This window comes from Mus caroli, unplaced genomic scaffold (genome assembly GCF_978045245.1).
Source record: "Mus caroli unplaced genomic scaffold, Mus_caroli_1 scaffold_4, whole genome shotgun sequence".
NCBI classification, from domain to species: domain Eukaryota; kingdom Metazoa; phylum Chordata; class Mammalia; order Rodentia; family Muridae; genus Mus; species Mus caroli.
Genome location: NW_028227259.1, coordinates 153,800,475 through 153,815,439, shown reverse-complemented (window position 1 = coordinate 153,815,439; position 14,965 = coordinate 153,800,475). Strand labels below are relative to the sequence as shown.

At 48.4% G+C, this 14,965-nt stretch overlaps 1 protein-coding gene across 1 annotated transcript in view; it reads right to left on the bottom strand.

Annotated features, from left to right (window-relative positions):
* B3glct (beta 3-glucosyltransferase) overlaps window positions 1–12,559 on the bottom strand; it is an 84,443-nt gene extending 71,884 nt beyond the window's left edge. The window contains exon 1 of the mRNA XM_021163494.3: window positions 12,413–12,559. Coding sequence (XP_021019153.1) covers window positions 12,413–12,455 — 43 coding nt within the window. The 5' untranslated portion in view covers window positions 12,456–12,559. The remainder of the gene's footprint in view (window positions 1–12,412) is intronic.
* Window positions 12,560–14,965: the final 2,406 nt, after the last annotated feature.

The following is a 14,965-nucleotide window of genomic DNA, read 5'->3' as shown; positions in this document are numbered from 1 at the left end:
AAACATCCATCAGAGAAGCCTCAGGAGGAGCTGGGGACTAAGGAGATGACAGCTAAGCCTTTAGGGCCCAGAGTGGCACCGAGAAAAGCTCAGGTAGACTGGATGATGCTGGGCACACTTGTAATCCCCACACTCAAGAGACAGAGGCACAAAGGTGATGAGTTCAAGGTCAGCCTGGGCTGCATAGACCCTGTCTCCAAAACAACACAAAAAAAAGCTCGGGCAACACTGGAGGGTCCACTGCTAACTAGGACAATTCAGTCTGTCCATCTGCCTGTCCAGGGGTCAGGAGCCCTGCACAAATGCCAGGAGGGAGACATACACACCAATGGGCCAGGTTTTTGTTTGTTTGTTTGTTTGTTCTTCTTCTAAGGTCCCTGTGGGAGGAAAGCCTTGGGACTTTCTTACTTTCTTGCCTGTGACCTACTTTCCTGTGACAAACACTTCCTTTCCCCTGGCAGCTCTGGCCTCCAGGGACTGCCCTCCTCCTCCTCCTCTTCCTCCTCCTCCTCCTCTTCCTCCTCCTCCTCCTCTTCTTCCTCCTCCTCCTCTGCATCCTGAATTTCACTGCAGGTCCCAAGAGGGGGCCTTCTACTCCAGGTCCACAGCTCAGGCCAGTTTGCTCATTCTAATTAATGCTTTGAAGGCAACCCACTCCAGCTGAGGGGAGAGACACAAATGCAATATCCATAGCTCAGCAAACTGGGCCCAGAGGAAGGCCAGAGGCGCAGAGCCTGTCTCTTCCTCTCCCACTTCCTCTTCCTCTTTCTCTTCCTCAGTCTGTGGACACCCACATCACCCACAGCGGCTAATGGCACACTGAGAAGCAACTCTAGACAGCACTGCCAAACCAAAGGATGAAGGGCCCATGGCCTCATACTGAGGCCAACACAGGAGCAGCCCACAAGTGACTGAGGAGCGACCCATTCTTCAAGTGGGAAAGGCCTTGGGCTGTCCCTGCCAGCAGCCATTGTCACCAACATCACTCACTTAGACTTTCATTTGTTCAACAGGCAAGAGTAACTCTGTTTGCCTGTGACGACTCATGCTGAAGACGAAGGCCCAGCTCCCCAGAGGAGCCAGTCTGCCAGCAAGCAAGACGCTTGGAGGTGGATCTCGGCACCACTAGCTTCCCTTCCCAGGGGCTTGCAGTGAGATACTAAGGAGGCTGCAAACAGACTTTCCACACTGCACTGGACGGGCCTGGACGCCCACAGCCGGGACACCCAAGGGATGCCGTGAAGTGCAGGAGAGAGGCTGGGCAGAGACACCAGAGGCCAGGGGTGACTGGTAGGGGGAAGAAGCTATGTTGGGGATACCTCGTCACTGGGGTGGAGTCACCTATTCAAGGGAATGACCAGGTTGGGGACTTGCAGTGTGAGCTGCGGAGGAGACTTGTTGAGATGGGGACATTTGGTTTAGGGAAGTAGCTAAGGCAGAGACCTCTGGAGGGATGCTTGGGGTGGGTCCACCTGATTGACAGTTGATGGAGTAGGGACACCTTGGGGTTAGCGACTGAGAGTTGTCAGTGGGGATACCTGGAGCACAGAAGTTATGGGGTCGACGGATATAATGAAGGGGTTCTTTTTCCCCTTGGGTATAAAAGCATTTTAAGGATCTTAAGGATGGGAATGTGATGTGGGGCTGTGCTTCCTAGACAGACTTCTCGAGCCAGTGTACGAAATGACTTGTCAGGGGACAAAAATGGGCACATGCATGCCAGCTAGGCGGCTGCTTGTGCAAGAATATATCTGAGCCTGATTGGAGTTGGGAGGATTGCAAGCCAGCACCCCTAAGCTGTCTGGTTGAGGGAACAGAAGCCTTGGCCTCAGAGGCAGACATGCAGTAGCTACAAGTGGGGACGTGGGGGCGGAAGAGCCCAGGAAGGCTGTGGAGAAGAGCAGAGCACAGGTGGCTCCACCTTCAGGACTTGGCAGGAATAGCAGGCTATGTAATGAAAAGATGTGAGGTGGGTGAGTCGGCTGGTGTCCCAAGCCTGCCTACTGGGTATAGTAAGTATAGCCAGGATATGGCCCCTTCCAGGCAACCCCTGGATCTCACATGCACACACACACACACACACACACACACACACATGAGTGCAAGGAGACTCCAAATTGGGCAGAGGGCATCAGAACCCCTTGAGCTAATGTTACAGGCAACTATGGGCCTCTGGACATGGGTGCTGGGATTTGAACTCAGATCCTCTTAACCACTGAGCCACCACCTCTCCAGAATTCTCTTTAAATTTTAAAAAATTCTTTAAAGGACTTGTGTCCTTCAAGTGGACAAGAGAAAGGAGTCACCACAGAGGAGACCTGAGCCCTAGCACTGCTTGACTATAAAAACTGTCGTGATACAAGGCTGAAAGACAGCCCATCCCAGGGGAGCTGTGGGCTGGAGGAAAAATATGTTTACAAGAGCAACACGTGGGACAGAAATGAGAATAACCACATCCATTTACCAAGAAAGAGAATTTGCTTCTCCGGTTTACATCTTGATTAAAGAAATCACTGAAGATGGGGGTGGGGGGCAGGCAGAGACAGAACATGTCAACTCAAACAGTTTGGAGGAGCGATTCAAGACCTGTCTTCATAAGGATGTTCTATGATCTGAAACAGAGTCAGAAAAGTCTCTGCGCACACAGCCCTCTCCAAAACACACTGAAGTAGAACACAAAGCAAATATCCAAACGGAAGGAAATTAGCTCTTTGTACAATCCCTCAAAATTGCAATCATATTGTTGAATGTTAACTGTCAGGCTTCCCTTTTGGAAAACACAATGGACCACTCACTGATGGGCAGCTGATCCACTGCAAGAAAAAGCAGAAGCAGAATTCGAAAATCCCCATCAGCACCATTCAGTCCACGCGGTATACATCTGAGACACGCTAAGCCTACAGATGCCCTGGTGTGGGCTCTGAAAGTCTTTGCGAGAATAACCCACTGTTCTAGTCTTGGGGTTGTTTCTTTAAATCATGAGAGTCCCTTCAGAAGGATATAAAAATCTGTCGAATTATATACGCTGGTTAGGTTTTCGTCTCCTGGACACAAGCTGGAGTCATCTGTGAAGAGGGAACCTCAATTGGGAAACTGCCTTCATCCTATCAGCTCTCAGGGTGTTTACTTGATTAGTGATTGACGGGACAGATGGACCCACCCCTGGACAGGGAGGTCCTGCGTTGTATAGGAAAGCAGGCTGAGCAAAGGCAAGGATAGAGAGCCTGTACATAGCATCCCTCCATGGCCTCTGCATCTGCTCCTAGAGCCACGTTCTTGCCTTGAGTTCCTGCCCTTCATAACTGACTCTAACCTGTAAGACAAACCCTCTCCTCCACAAATTGCTTTTGGTCATGGTGTTTATCATGGCAATAGAAAGCAAATTTCGGGGCTGGAGAGATAGCTCAGTGGTTAAAAGCACTGACTGCTCTTCCAAAGGTCCTGAGTTCAATCCCAGCAACCACATGGTGGCTCACAACCATCTGAGCGGGGCCAGAGAATGTACTTACATATGATAAATAAATAAATCTTAAGAAAGAAAGGTTTCTGGTGCTCTGACTAAACAGCATCACCAAAAGCAAGTTGGGGAGACAAGGGATTATTTCAGCTTCCAGGTTGTGATCCACCATCCAGGGAAGCCAAGACATGAATTCAAGGCAGGAACCTGGGGACAGGAGCTGATGCAGAGGCCGTGGAGGAGCACTGCTCACTGGCTTGTTCCACGCAGGCTGTTCAGCCTTTCTTCTTTATTTTTAAAAAAAAAAAATTTTAAGATTTATTTGTATATTATATATAAATACACTGCAGCTGTCTTCAGACACACCAGAAGAGGGCATCAGATCCCATTACAGATACTTGTTGAGCCACCATGTGGCTGCTGGGAATTGAACTCAGGACCTCTGGAAGAGCAGTCAGTGCTCTTAACCGCTGAGCCATCTCTCCAGCCCCCAACCTGCTTTCTTATAGCACCTAGGACCACTTGCCTACACAATGGCCTGGGCCCTCCCACATCTACCATCAATCAATCAATCAATCAATAAAGCTCCACAGGCTTGCTCAAGGGCCTATGTGGTGGAGGCATTCTCTCAACTGAGGTTCACTCTTTCCAAATAAGTCCAGCTTGTGTCAAGTTGACATCAAACTGCCAGCTTGTACACTTGGCCAATATGAACGTGCTGGAGACAGATGGGGCCCAATGAGAGATGATCAGGTCATAGGGCACTCGCCTAAGAAAGTGTGACTACTCTCTCTCTCTCTCTCTCTCTCTCTCTCTCTCTCTCTCTCTCAGGGGCAGCCCAGGCCTCCAGGGACTGGATCACAGTTTTACCGTAACAGGCAACCACACTCACGCCACAGCATACATACTATCTACCACCAAGGTTCAGCTTCAAGATCTATGAGCTAAATAAAATGCCTTTTCTTCTACCCAGCCACGTGCATATTGCAATATGGCACAGACTAAGTTCCCCAGGATCTACACTTTAACAAACGTAGTAGGTCTTTGGACACGTTGAGATGACTATCGTATATACTGAAGCCCGACACACTTCAGGAGGGCGACCCGGATTCAGGGGAACTCCATGGAGCTATTTCCATAATGACCTTGTCCCTTTCAAATCCTCCTCCTCACAACTGATATACAAACTTGTGCATAACCAGCCAGCCTCTAGGATCTGCAGAAGATAAATTCGACGTGACGTAGGAGAAGCCTTGAGCTCCTCACAGCAAGCAATAATGCAAACAGCAATACATCACCCGTTTGCCTTCCTAGCTTATTGTATTGGACCTGAAGATAATTCTCGCTTCTTGGAGAAGACAGTGCTGTCGTATCTGATAGATGCAAATCTTCTCTAATGAGACTTACACTCTTCTTCCCCTCCCCCCACCGCCCGCCCCAAACCCACGGTTTCATATTTACAAAGATTGTTTTCCCCCCCAAATGTCATTATGTTTCCAACATGCACACATTTTGAGTAAAGCAAAAATGAATTATTTTGTTGAGCCTTTCTTCCTTAAAAAAGTAAAAGAACAAAAAACAAAAACAAAGACAAAAAAAAAAAAAAAAAAGTACTGAGAATTGCCTCCTACAGAAATAACCACCTGGGGCTGGAGAGATGGCTCAGCAATTAAGGGCACTGACTGCTCTTCCAGAGGACCAGGGTTCAAATCCCAGAACCCACCTGGCAGCTCACGACTGTCTGTAACCTCCAAGATCTGACACTCTCGGATGGACAGACATGCATGCAGGCAAAACACCAATGCACAAAATAAAGGTAAATAAATAAAAATTTAAAAATAACCCCTAAGTTCCTCTTCAGTGAGCGTGCTCTGGGCCTGAACGCCCTCACCTCTCCACCTTCTCAAGATTAAAAGTCAAATTATTTAACCCCTCAATTTACCAAGTCTACCTGTATAGTTAGTTATACTTAACTAGGTATACCTGTATACCTCAACTTATACTTAGTAAATTTTCTATTTCACATACTTAACCACAATAAAAACAAACAAACAAAAAAAAACAGAACAAACAAAAGAAAACTTTAATCCTGACCCTCCTCTGAGTGCCTACACAAGAACCTGTTGGAGTTCCTCAAAAGACCCTGACTCACAAGGACCACAGAGACCGCCGCCATCGCTGCAAAGCGCATGAGGATTTTTATTGATCCAACATGTTGGGGACTCCCCTCTCAGCACGCAGGCCAGAGGAGAGACCCAGAACAAAGAAAGAACACACTTTTTATGCCTTTGTAAGGAACAGATTTGAGCAACAGGGTTCTCACTCAGGGTAAGGTAGCAAGTAACCCTTTCAGGCATTGGTTGGTTTGAATAGTGACTCAGTAACCCTTTGGCCTAGTGACTTACTTTGCTTGGCCCCATGGTGGGTTATTATGATTTGGTCAGCAAAGTAATAGTACATTTTAAACTTATGGATCAGCTATTAACGTCACAGCTATCAACGTCAGGGAGATTCTAGCGACAAGGTCAGGGCGGTTTGTGGTCTTTGTCAGAATTCAGTGTGGGGTGCGGGGCAGGAGAATCGCTAATCTTGTTATGGTTATTTCTCTGAGAACAGCTAATATTGTTTTGGCAGCTTGTAGGCTCAGTCATTTTGACTGCTAAAACTATGTTTTTGCTGGGCATGGTGCGCACACCTTTAATCCCAGCACTTGGGAGGCAGTGGCAGGCAGATTTCTGAGTCTGAGGCCAGCCTGGTCTACAGAGTGAGTTCCAGGACAGCTGAGGGCTACACAGAGAAACCCTGTCTCAGGGGTTGGGGGGGGGGGGTAACCTATGATTTTACATTTGTTTAGTCAGCCAGCTTCCTTATCTGGCTCTGCACTTGGCCTGCTAGTACAGTTTGGAAAGTCCTTTTCGAAGGGGGACGGTACTGGGTGATCTTGAATTCATTTTGGATATTACAAACCCAGACAGTAGCCTCTGGCTAGCTTCTGAGGGAAATAAGAGCATAGGTGGGGCTCAGGGTGGAGCACAAGCCTAGTGTGCACAAGGACCCCTGATCTTTCTGTTGAGATTGTGTGTGTACGTGTGTGTGTGTGTGTGAACGTGTGTGTGTGTGTGTGTGTGTGTGTGTGTATGCTCCCTCCCAAGAGGCCAGAAGAGAGCATCAGATCCCTTGTGGCTGAGTGAGCTACCTGAGCTGGGTATTAGAAACCCTACTCGGGTCCAATGGAAGAGCATCAAGTGCCCCTAACCACTGAGCCATCTCACCTGTCCCAAGACCCTAGGGTTTGATCCCCAGGTTAAAAAATAAGACAGGAAATGAAAAGATGACTCGTTCTTACCCCAATCCTCTCTCAGCCCACTGCCCCAACCAATCATGGAGTCGGAAAGCCTCTCTCATTTTTTAAAATAGCTTTTTTTAAAATTACCGCACAAAGGGATGTGTTTTACGGTGGCATCTTCATAAATCCATGTGTCCGGGAATAGTGTGCAGAGCTGTTCTCTGCTCACTGTGCCCCGTGTCTACACGACCCCCTCTAATCCCTGTCACAGAGGACAGCCAAAACCAAGCCTCCTAAGGTGGAAGGCAAGCTGTGCACAGCTCTCAACAAGACCACCCACAAATTCCTGACCTGATGCAGGGCCCGCCACACCTGGCCCTGAAGATCTTGTCAGTGGTTTTTGAAAACTCCCCAGGCTGCTCTCCTTTCTCTGCTTGAATCCTCCTCCACCACCACCACCACCCCCCACCCCCTCGCAACCCCAAGTCCCCCACCCTTCCCACCCCCGCTTCCCTCACACTGGCAAGCCGCTTCTCCCTTCCCATGATCCATTTCTCCTTCCCCTTCAGGGCTGAGCTTACAGTATTACTATTTCCTACAGGAAGCCTTTGTCGATCTAAAAGTTTCTCAGACCTCAACACTATTGATTCAGAGTCCAGGTGTCTTAGTTAGGGTTTTACTGCTGTGAACAGACACCATGACCAATGCAACTCTTTTTGTTTTTGTTTTTGGTTTTTTGGTTTTTTTTGAGACAGGGTTTCTCTGTATAGTCTTGGCTGTCCTGGAACTCACTTTGTAGACCAGGCTGGCCTCGAACTCAGAAATCCACCTGCCTCTGCCTCCCGAGTGCTGGGATTAAAGGCGTGCACCACCACGCCCGGCAACCAACGCAACTCTTACAAGACAACATTTAACTGAGGCTGGCTTACAGGTTCAGAGGTTCAGTCTATTATCATCAAGGCAGGAGCATGGCAGTGTCCAGGCAGGCATGGTGCAGGCAGAGCTGAGAGTTCTACATCTTCATCTGAAGGCTGCTAGTGGAAGACTGACTTCCAGGCGGCTAGGGTGAGGGTCTTAAGCTCACACCCACAGTGACACACCTACTCCAGCAGGACCACACCTCCTAATAGTGCCACTCCCTGAGGCAAGCATATACAAACTATCACACCAGGTAACTAAACTGTTAAATATCGGGACAGAGCTTTCCTGTGCCTTGTAAGATACTTCACGGCAGCAATTCTCAAAATGTGGGTCGTGACTCCTTGGGGGTTGCCTAAGACCATTAGAAAACACAGATATTTACATAAGTAAGTATTATGAGTCATAACAGCAGCAAAATCACAGTCATAAAGTAGCAACAAAAATGATTTTATGGTTGGGGGTCAACACAACGTGAGGAACCGTATTAAAGGGGTGCAGCCTTAGGAAGGCTGAGAACCAATGCCTCACAACATCCCTCACTCTGGATGATACACAGTCTTCCTATGGATTTTGGAATCCACTCTATCTAGCAATTCAAATGTGTCCCCCCCCCCCCCACCCACTGAATGAGGAAGCACTTTGAGGTCATGCTATTTGTTAGGGTTTGACTGTGGGCTACAGGCAAAGATCATAGGATCAACTCCAGGGCCAAGCAGATCATGACACTTGCCAGAGGCAGGTCCCAAATGACAACGAATCTATCTGGAGAATTAAAACCACTGTCAGCGATATCTACGAGTGGCTTAAGAAATGAAAGGAGACATTGCAAAATCAAAAACAAACAAACAAACAAAAACCCACGCGCAAAATGCTGAGCTAGGTTTGACTCTTTCTGTCTTAACATGTCTAACTCACAGCAATGAAAAGAATCCAAGCAAGACTTGGCTCAGAAGGAAAAGAAATCACCCCAATTTGGCAGGTGCTAAGAAATACAATCTTGGCTCACTCGGGGAAGAGAGACAGGGATGTGAAAGATAAAAGCTAATAGCTATTATTCTACCATTGGTTTGGGTCTTCTTTTCCACAGAGGTATCAATTAAGATCGGTTTTGGCTGCATACAATCTCCTGCAATACAAGGCTGGAGGAAGGTGACAGACATGGATGCTGTGGCACTCCGCATCCATCTGGTACCCAGGCTGCTTTCTTCTCTCTACCTGCTTCCCGTTTTCTTGGTGATCTCATGGCTACAATGTGGCCTTCAGAACTCCAGCCATCAGATCCACACAACTCAGGGAGAAGGATAAAACAAGCCCCAGCGGTCTATATCCTAGCTGCACCAGACACTTTAAATGAGTATCCCCATAATCCTTATAGAGATCTCATTGGCCATCCCCGTTTGCAAGAGCCATTGAGAAATATCTCATAACGACATCATCGCCGTCGTCCCTCCACCCATCCTTTTAAACCCCATACAATTCAAACAAGCCTAGCTAGACAAAGAAAAACCAAAGGCTACAAGGTAGACAGCAGTCCCTTCTCTGGCAGATTCAGTATGTTAAAACCATACCAGACAGCAAAATTCCCAGGCGTCTATCAAGTCCCTGCTCCATGTTTTATATAAAACAATATAGGCTCAAAGCCACTAAAAGGCCACAGAGCTCACGAATGGTGACTAAGGAGCTGTAAATCTCCCTCTGGAACTCATTCCAGACGCTAGAACTGAAGCCGCCACGACTTCCTGTCTGCATACATGCAGGCAGGTTTAAAATGAAATTTCTATATTGACTTTCCTAAAATAAAATATAAAATGAATGTGCTAGCTTGGGAGGAAACTACCCAGTCAGACCACTCTTACAGGGGTGGATAAAAGCCCCTTGCAGGGCTGGTGAGATGGCTCAGTGGTTAAGAGCACCCGACTGCTCTTCTGAAGGTCCAGAGTTCAAATCCCAGCAACCACATGGTGGCTCACAACCATCCGCAATGAGATCTGGCGCCCTCTTCTGGAGTGTCTGAAGACAGCTACAGTGTACTTACATATAATAAATAAATAAATCTTAAAAAAAAAATCCTGTCTTGAAAAACAAAAACAAAGTTTAAAGATTTATTTATTTACTGATAAAAAAAAGCCCCTTGCAAACTATCAGGATAATTTAATGACTCATAAGTCACCTTACTTACAACAGGATTCTGAGTGGAGGCCACATTTCAATGGCCCTCTCCCCATATCAAAGTACAGAACAATAAAAACCAGGTATGAAAGAAAGAAGGGACTTGTTCCCATACTAACTCATGGAAGCCAGTTCACGAGACTAAGTGTCTCACAGGGGCTTGGATTTCTTTTTTTAAGATTGATTTTATTTTTATTATACATATATGAATAATTTGCCTGCATGTAGTATGTATATGCACCACACGTGTGCCTGGCACCTATGGAGGTCAGAAGAAGGCATCAGAACCCCCTGAATTGGAGTTACAGATGGTTGTGATTCACCATGTGGGTACTGGGAACTGAACCCAGGTCCTCTGCAGGAGCAGCCAGTGCTCTTAACTGCTGAGCCATCTCCCCAGCCTCTCATGGAAACCTTTTAAGGGGTTTTATGCCTCATTTACTATACTTATCTATGGGCGTCGTGAAGCTCGGAGATATCTCTAAAAACATGTTGACATTTTAGTTCTTTCTGAATGTCCTTTCATGTGTTATCATCACATCAAATATCCCCTTAAGAGTATTAAAAAGATATGAAAATACTAATGTGCTTTTCAGCCTATATGCTGCATCTGCAGTATACAAATATTATTATTAAATGCAATGCTATAAACAGAACGCCAATTTCAGCCATCACCCACCCAGCTGGTTAGCTGCAAAGCCTACAGGCAATAAAGCAGGCATTGGAAGCAGACTGCATCACCCAGTTTCCCAGCCCTCTTGCCTGCTTTTCTCCAGGACTCAACAAAGCTTTCTCCAACCCATGATCTCTGGCCAAATTCCTCATGATCAATTGCTACCTTCTGGGTCCAAGGTGCCCTAACATTTTAAATTACAGTGTTGCCAAATTAATCATGTGGGTGAGCAATTAATTACAAGCTAATCTCGCTCAATTTTCTCACACTTAGTGAGCACCAGAAGAAATGCCAGGGGTACACAGAAGCAAAACAAAAAACGTCCTTATTCGGAAAGCATAAATCCAAATCCAAACGAGCTGTCAAGGCTCTCGTGGACTACATCTTTCCCTAAACTGAGCCATTCTGCCATTTCTAAAACTGAAATTCTGCCTTTTCACAGACAAGTCAGGGTTAGAGAAAAGTATTAGGACAAGCTGCAAAGAGTCTTTTTTTTTTTTTTAACCCACGCTTTCAAACTTGAACAAATATCATAAAGAGTCATTCGCAATGACTGTATAACTTTTTTTCCTCATCATCTTAGCTGAAGGGGGGTGGGGGTGGGGAGGGAGGAAACCGCCTCCAGAAAACGGGAAGAAAGGAACAGGCAACTGGACTGCCTGGGACCAGTTCTCTGATTTTCCCTGAGGCCTCAAGGTTCCGCGGGGCACCCCGGGCCTCCCTCCCCTCCTTGCCCAACTGCATTAGGAGGAAAGCAGGCCAAGTTTGTAGGTTCCTAGGGAGTGGTACACAAAGAGAGGAGGTCTCTGGGAAATTGCAGGAGCTGAGGGTACAGGGTGGGGGTGACGCAAGGGATACGGGGAGGGGGGAGCGCGCCTTGGGGCGTGCTAATGGCTGTATCAGGGTTCTGTAAAGCTGAGCAGGGTCTCAAGGAACACACGATGGGATGCATGGTGTATTTAAGGCAAAACGGTGTGTGCTTGACTGGGGGAATGGGGGGGGTAGATAGTGGGACACGGGTCATGCACAGCAGGAGACCCAGGGTACATACGAAGGAGTGGGAAAAGGGGTGCCCATGGCCGGGTGCAGGTTGTCCAAAACAAGAAAACAGGGTGCACAGGGCGGGACACGGGGGATGCACAAGGTATAGAGCGGGGTGCACACAGTGGGATGCGGGGTATGCACGGTGAGGTGGGATACAGTATTCAAGGTCCGGAGGGGTGAAACTCGGGATATGCACCTCCAGGCACCGGGAATGCACATGGTGGATCGAGGGGTGTGCACAAGGTGGGGCGCGGGGATGCACATCTAAGGGTATGGGGTGCACAACTATGGGACCCATGAGTACACAGCTGTGGGACACAGGGGCACACGGTAGAGAGCAGGGGGTGTACGGCCGGGCACGGAGTGAGCACAAGCAGAGGGTGAACACGGTGGGGCGCACGGAGTGCACACAGTGGGGCGCAGAGTGCACACGGCGGGCCGTGGCATGCATGCCGTGGGGCGTAGGATAGCTACGGTGGAGTGCGGAGTGCCCACCGCGGAGCGCGGCAAGCATTCGGCGGAGCTTTGGGGGCGCACAGGGCGGGGTGCACATAGTGGGGCGCGAGGTGTGCACCGCAGGGCGCACGGGCGGCGCGCAGGGGCGGGAAAGGCGCGGCCTCTTGTAAAGTTTCTAGCAGTTGCGCGGCTCTGGCTCCCGACCCGGCCGCGCCCTCCCCACCAGCCCGCGTGCCCCGGCGGAAGGAGGCGGAGATGGAGAGGGCGCGGGCCGAGGGTGGCGCCGCTAGAGGGCGCTGCGGCCGGGACGGGGCGGGACGGGGCGGGCGGCAGCCGGAACCGCGCGGGGGTGGCCAGCAGCCCCGGGACTCCCTCCCTGCGCCCGCCCGGGCCGCTCGCTACTTACCCGCGGAGCAGCTGAACAGCGCCAGCAGCGCGGGAGGCCGCATCCCGGAGGCAGAGGCTCCGCGCCCTTCCCGGAGCCGAGCTGCGCGGACGCCCTGCGCGCCTGACCCTTCTCGCGCTCCCCTCCTCCTTCCCGGCGCCGCGCCGGCTCGGGCTGCGCCCTCTGGCGGCCGGGATCGGGAGCGCCCCGGTGTACGCTCGATATCGGCGCGGTTGTAGGTGGTCCTGCTGCCCAGCTGGACCGCGCCCTCCTCTGGGCATCTGACCTCAGAGCTTCTTTTCTGACCCTCTGACATCCTCTGCTCTCATGCCCTTCGCTTCCCAGAACTTCTTTCCCCATCCCTAGCAGTAGATCACCTCAAAGTGAAGGAAGAAGGATCGTCTTTTTCTTCCCTGCTAATGGACTATCTTCTGTTTTTATAAAAAGCAAAATCGATAATTCAACTCTTAATATTGTTGGCACCGATGTTCTACTTTGATGAAGGTGTTTTTAATCAGCTCAACTAATTTACTTAATATCCTCTTCTTAAATGGAATTTGATTAATAGCTTTGGCCCGGAGTTTTGCTCTTAATAGATGTTGGTGTAAAGCTAAAATTTTATTAATGTTATTTTGAGTGTTCACTGTGATGGAAGAGCGAGGGTATTCAAGATACTTGATGAGAATGAATCAATTAAGAACACAGAGAAGAGTGAGGTGGAAAAGCCACATAAGCAGAGTTCCTTCCAGCACAGAATCCTGAAGGGTCTCCCTCCCACCCTGGAAGAGTTCCGCCTAAGGACCTTAGAGTTACATTGTAGTGAACCAAAGAGGGAAACAATTACAGGGGAGAATTAGAGGGACCCTTCCCAGAAACACAGTTTCTCCTGCATTTCCAAGGATGTAAAAAAGACTGACTGAGCAACCGTGACTTGTGTTTAGATGATGCGAGGTTGGAGGGCAGCTAGAGTTGCTTTTCAGCCACTGTAGTCACAGGACAAATGACTCACCGAACACCTCCCCCAACCACTCTAGGGTAAAACTCTAGGGCAAGCCTGCTCATAAGGACTTTGGCAGTCATATTTCTTAGTTTCTGTGTGTCTCTTGTTGACTGGTGCCAGTCTCTTGACTGATGAAGACCAGCGCTACAGTTTTTCCAAATTCTTGTTTGGCTGCTTTAACTCCTTGGGCTTTCTTGGGAAATTCTAAAGCTGATAGACGATTTCCCATTGCTAAAGTTTTCTAGCATTCTCCTAGGAAATATTCCTTCCCTTTGTTAGACACCATACCTATAAACAAGATGTAAATAGAGAGAAAAGTCTAGTAGCCAAGTAACTCAACCGAGGACCCTACTTTGGTGGCAGACAACTTTGAGGGCTTAGTGGATCAGACTTTTCATTGAAATTGTCCTGGAAGGATGAAGAGGTGACTCAGTGATTAAGACCATGTACTACTCTCCTGGAGGGCCTGAGTTCCATTCCTACATCCACATTTGTTGGCTTATGACTGCCTGTACTCAAATTCCAGAGTGGCCGATCCGATGATCCATCTGATGCCTCTGGCTTCTGCAGACACTGGCACTCTCACGCACAGGCCTACACATAGGGTTACACATCTGCACATAAGTAAAAAATCAATCAAATACAAATTTTAATTGAAATTTTCATCATGATCCAACATGACTGTATTCCAGGAGGAGTGTAGGAGATTGGACGGTAAGGGGCGAGAGCACATCCTTTAAGTAATGAACTTGCCTGTCTTCAGCATCTCCACAGAGGACAATGACAAATGACACATCACACAGCTCCATGACTCGAGTTTGAGGAAAGGAATGCCTTTCGGTGATTCTGGCCATATGATAAATAGACTCCCTGGGCGTCCTCCCCCATCACTAGGAGAAAAAGCTCTCAAAGCCAACCTGCTTGCAGTGGTACTGACAGACACACAGTGAGGCTTGCCTGTGGCACCCACTGTGAGGGGACAGTTTCCCACAGGATAAAAATAAATCTCAGTTACTCCAAGAGAGTCACATGAGGAACAGCGGACCATAGTTCCATTTCCATGGGATCCTCTCCTCTTCATCTGAGTCGTCACCCCTGTGCTAGTTTCTAGGACTGTCCAACTTTCCTTGTTGAAGGATAGGGTGAGAAGCCCCAGCTAGTACAAGCTATCTCCTGTCAAGAACCTCACAGAGAAAAAGATCAGGCAGGCTGGTGGTTTTTAAAATTATTAAAATGTAAGTAACTTAAAGCAATCTGTACAACTACCCAAGGAAAACAACATAAGTACATATCCATACAGTCATTGGTAGCCAACCGTCTAATTAGCAACTTCTTTATGAATAGATGGTTTGTGATCTGAGAACAGCAGGCTCAAATGATCATGTACTGTTGGCTGACGGGCCTTGTGCAAGGCTGTGAGCCATATACGTGGCACTGAGCCCAAGAACTCCCTAGTCCAGTTAGAGAGACAGAAGAATGTCCATAACCTGCTGTGTAGTCTATGCTTTAGCACAGGCACACGAAAGGAACACTCTGGAGACATACAGCAATGTATGATACCTATCAAACCCTTT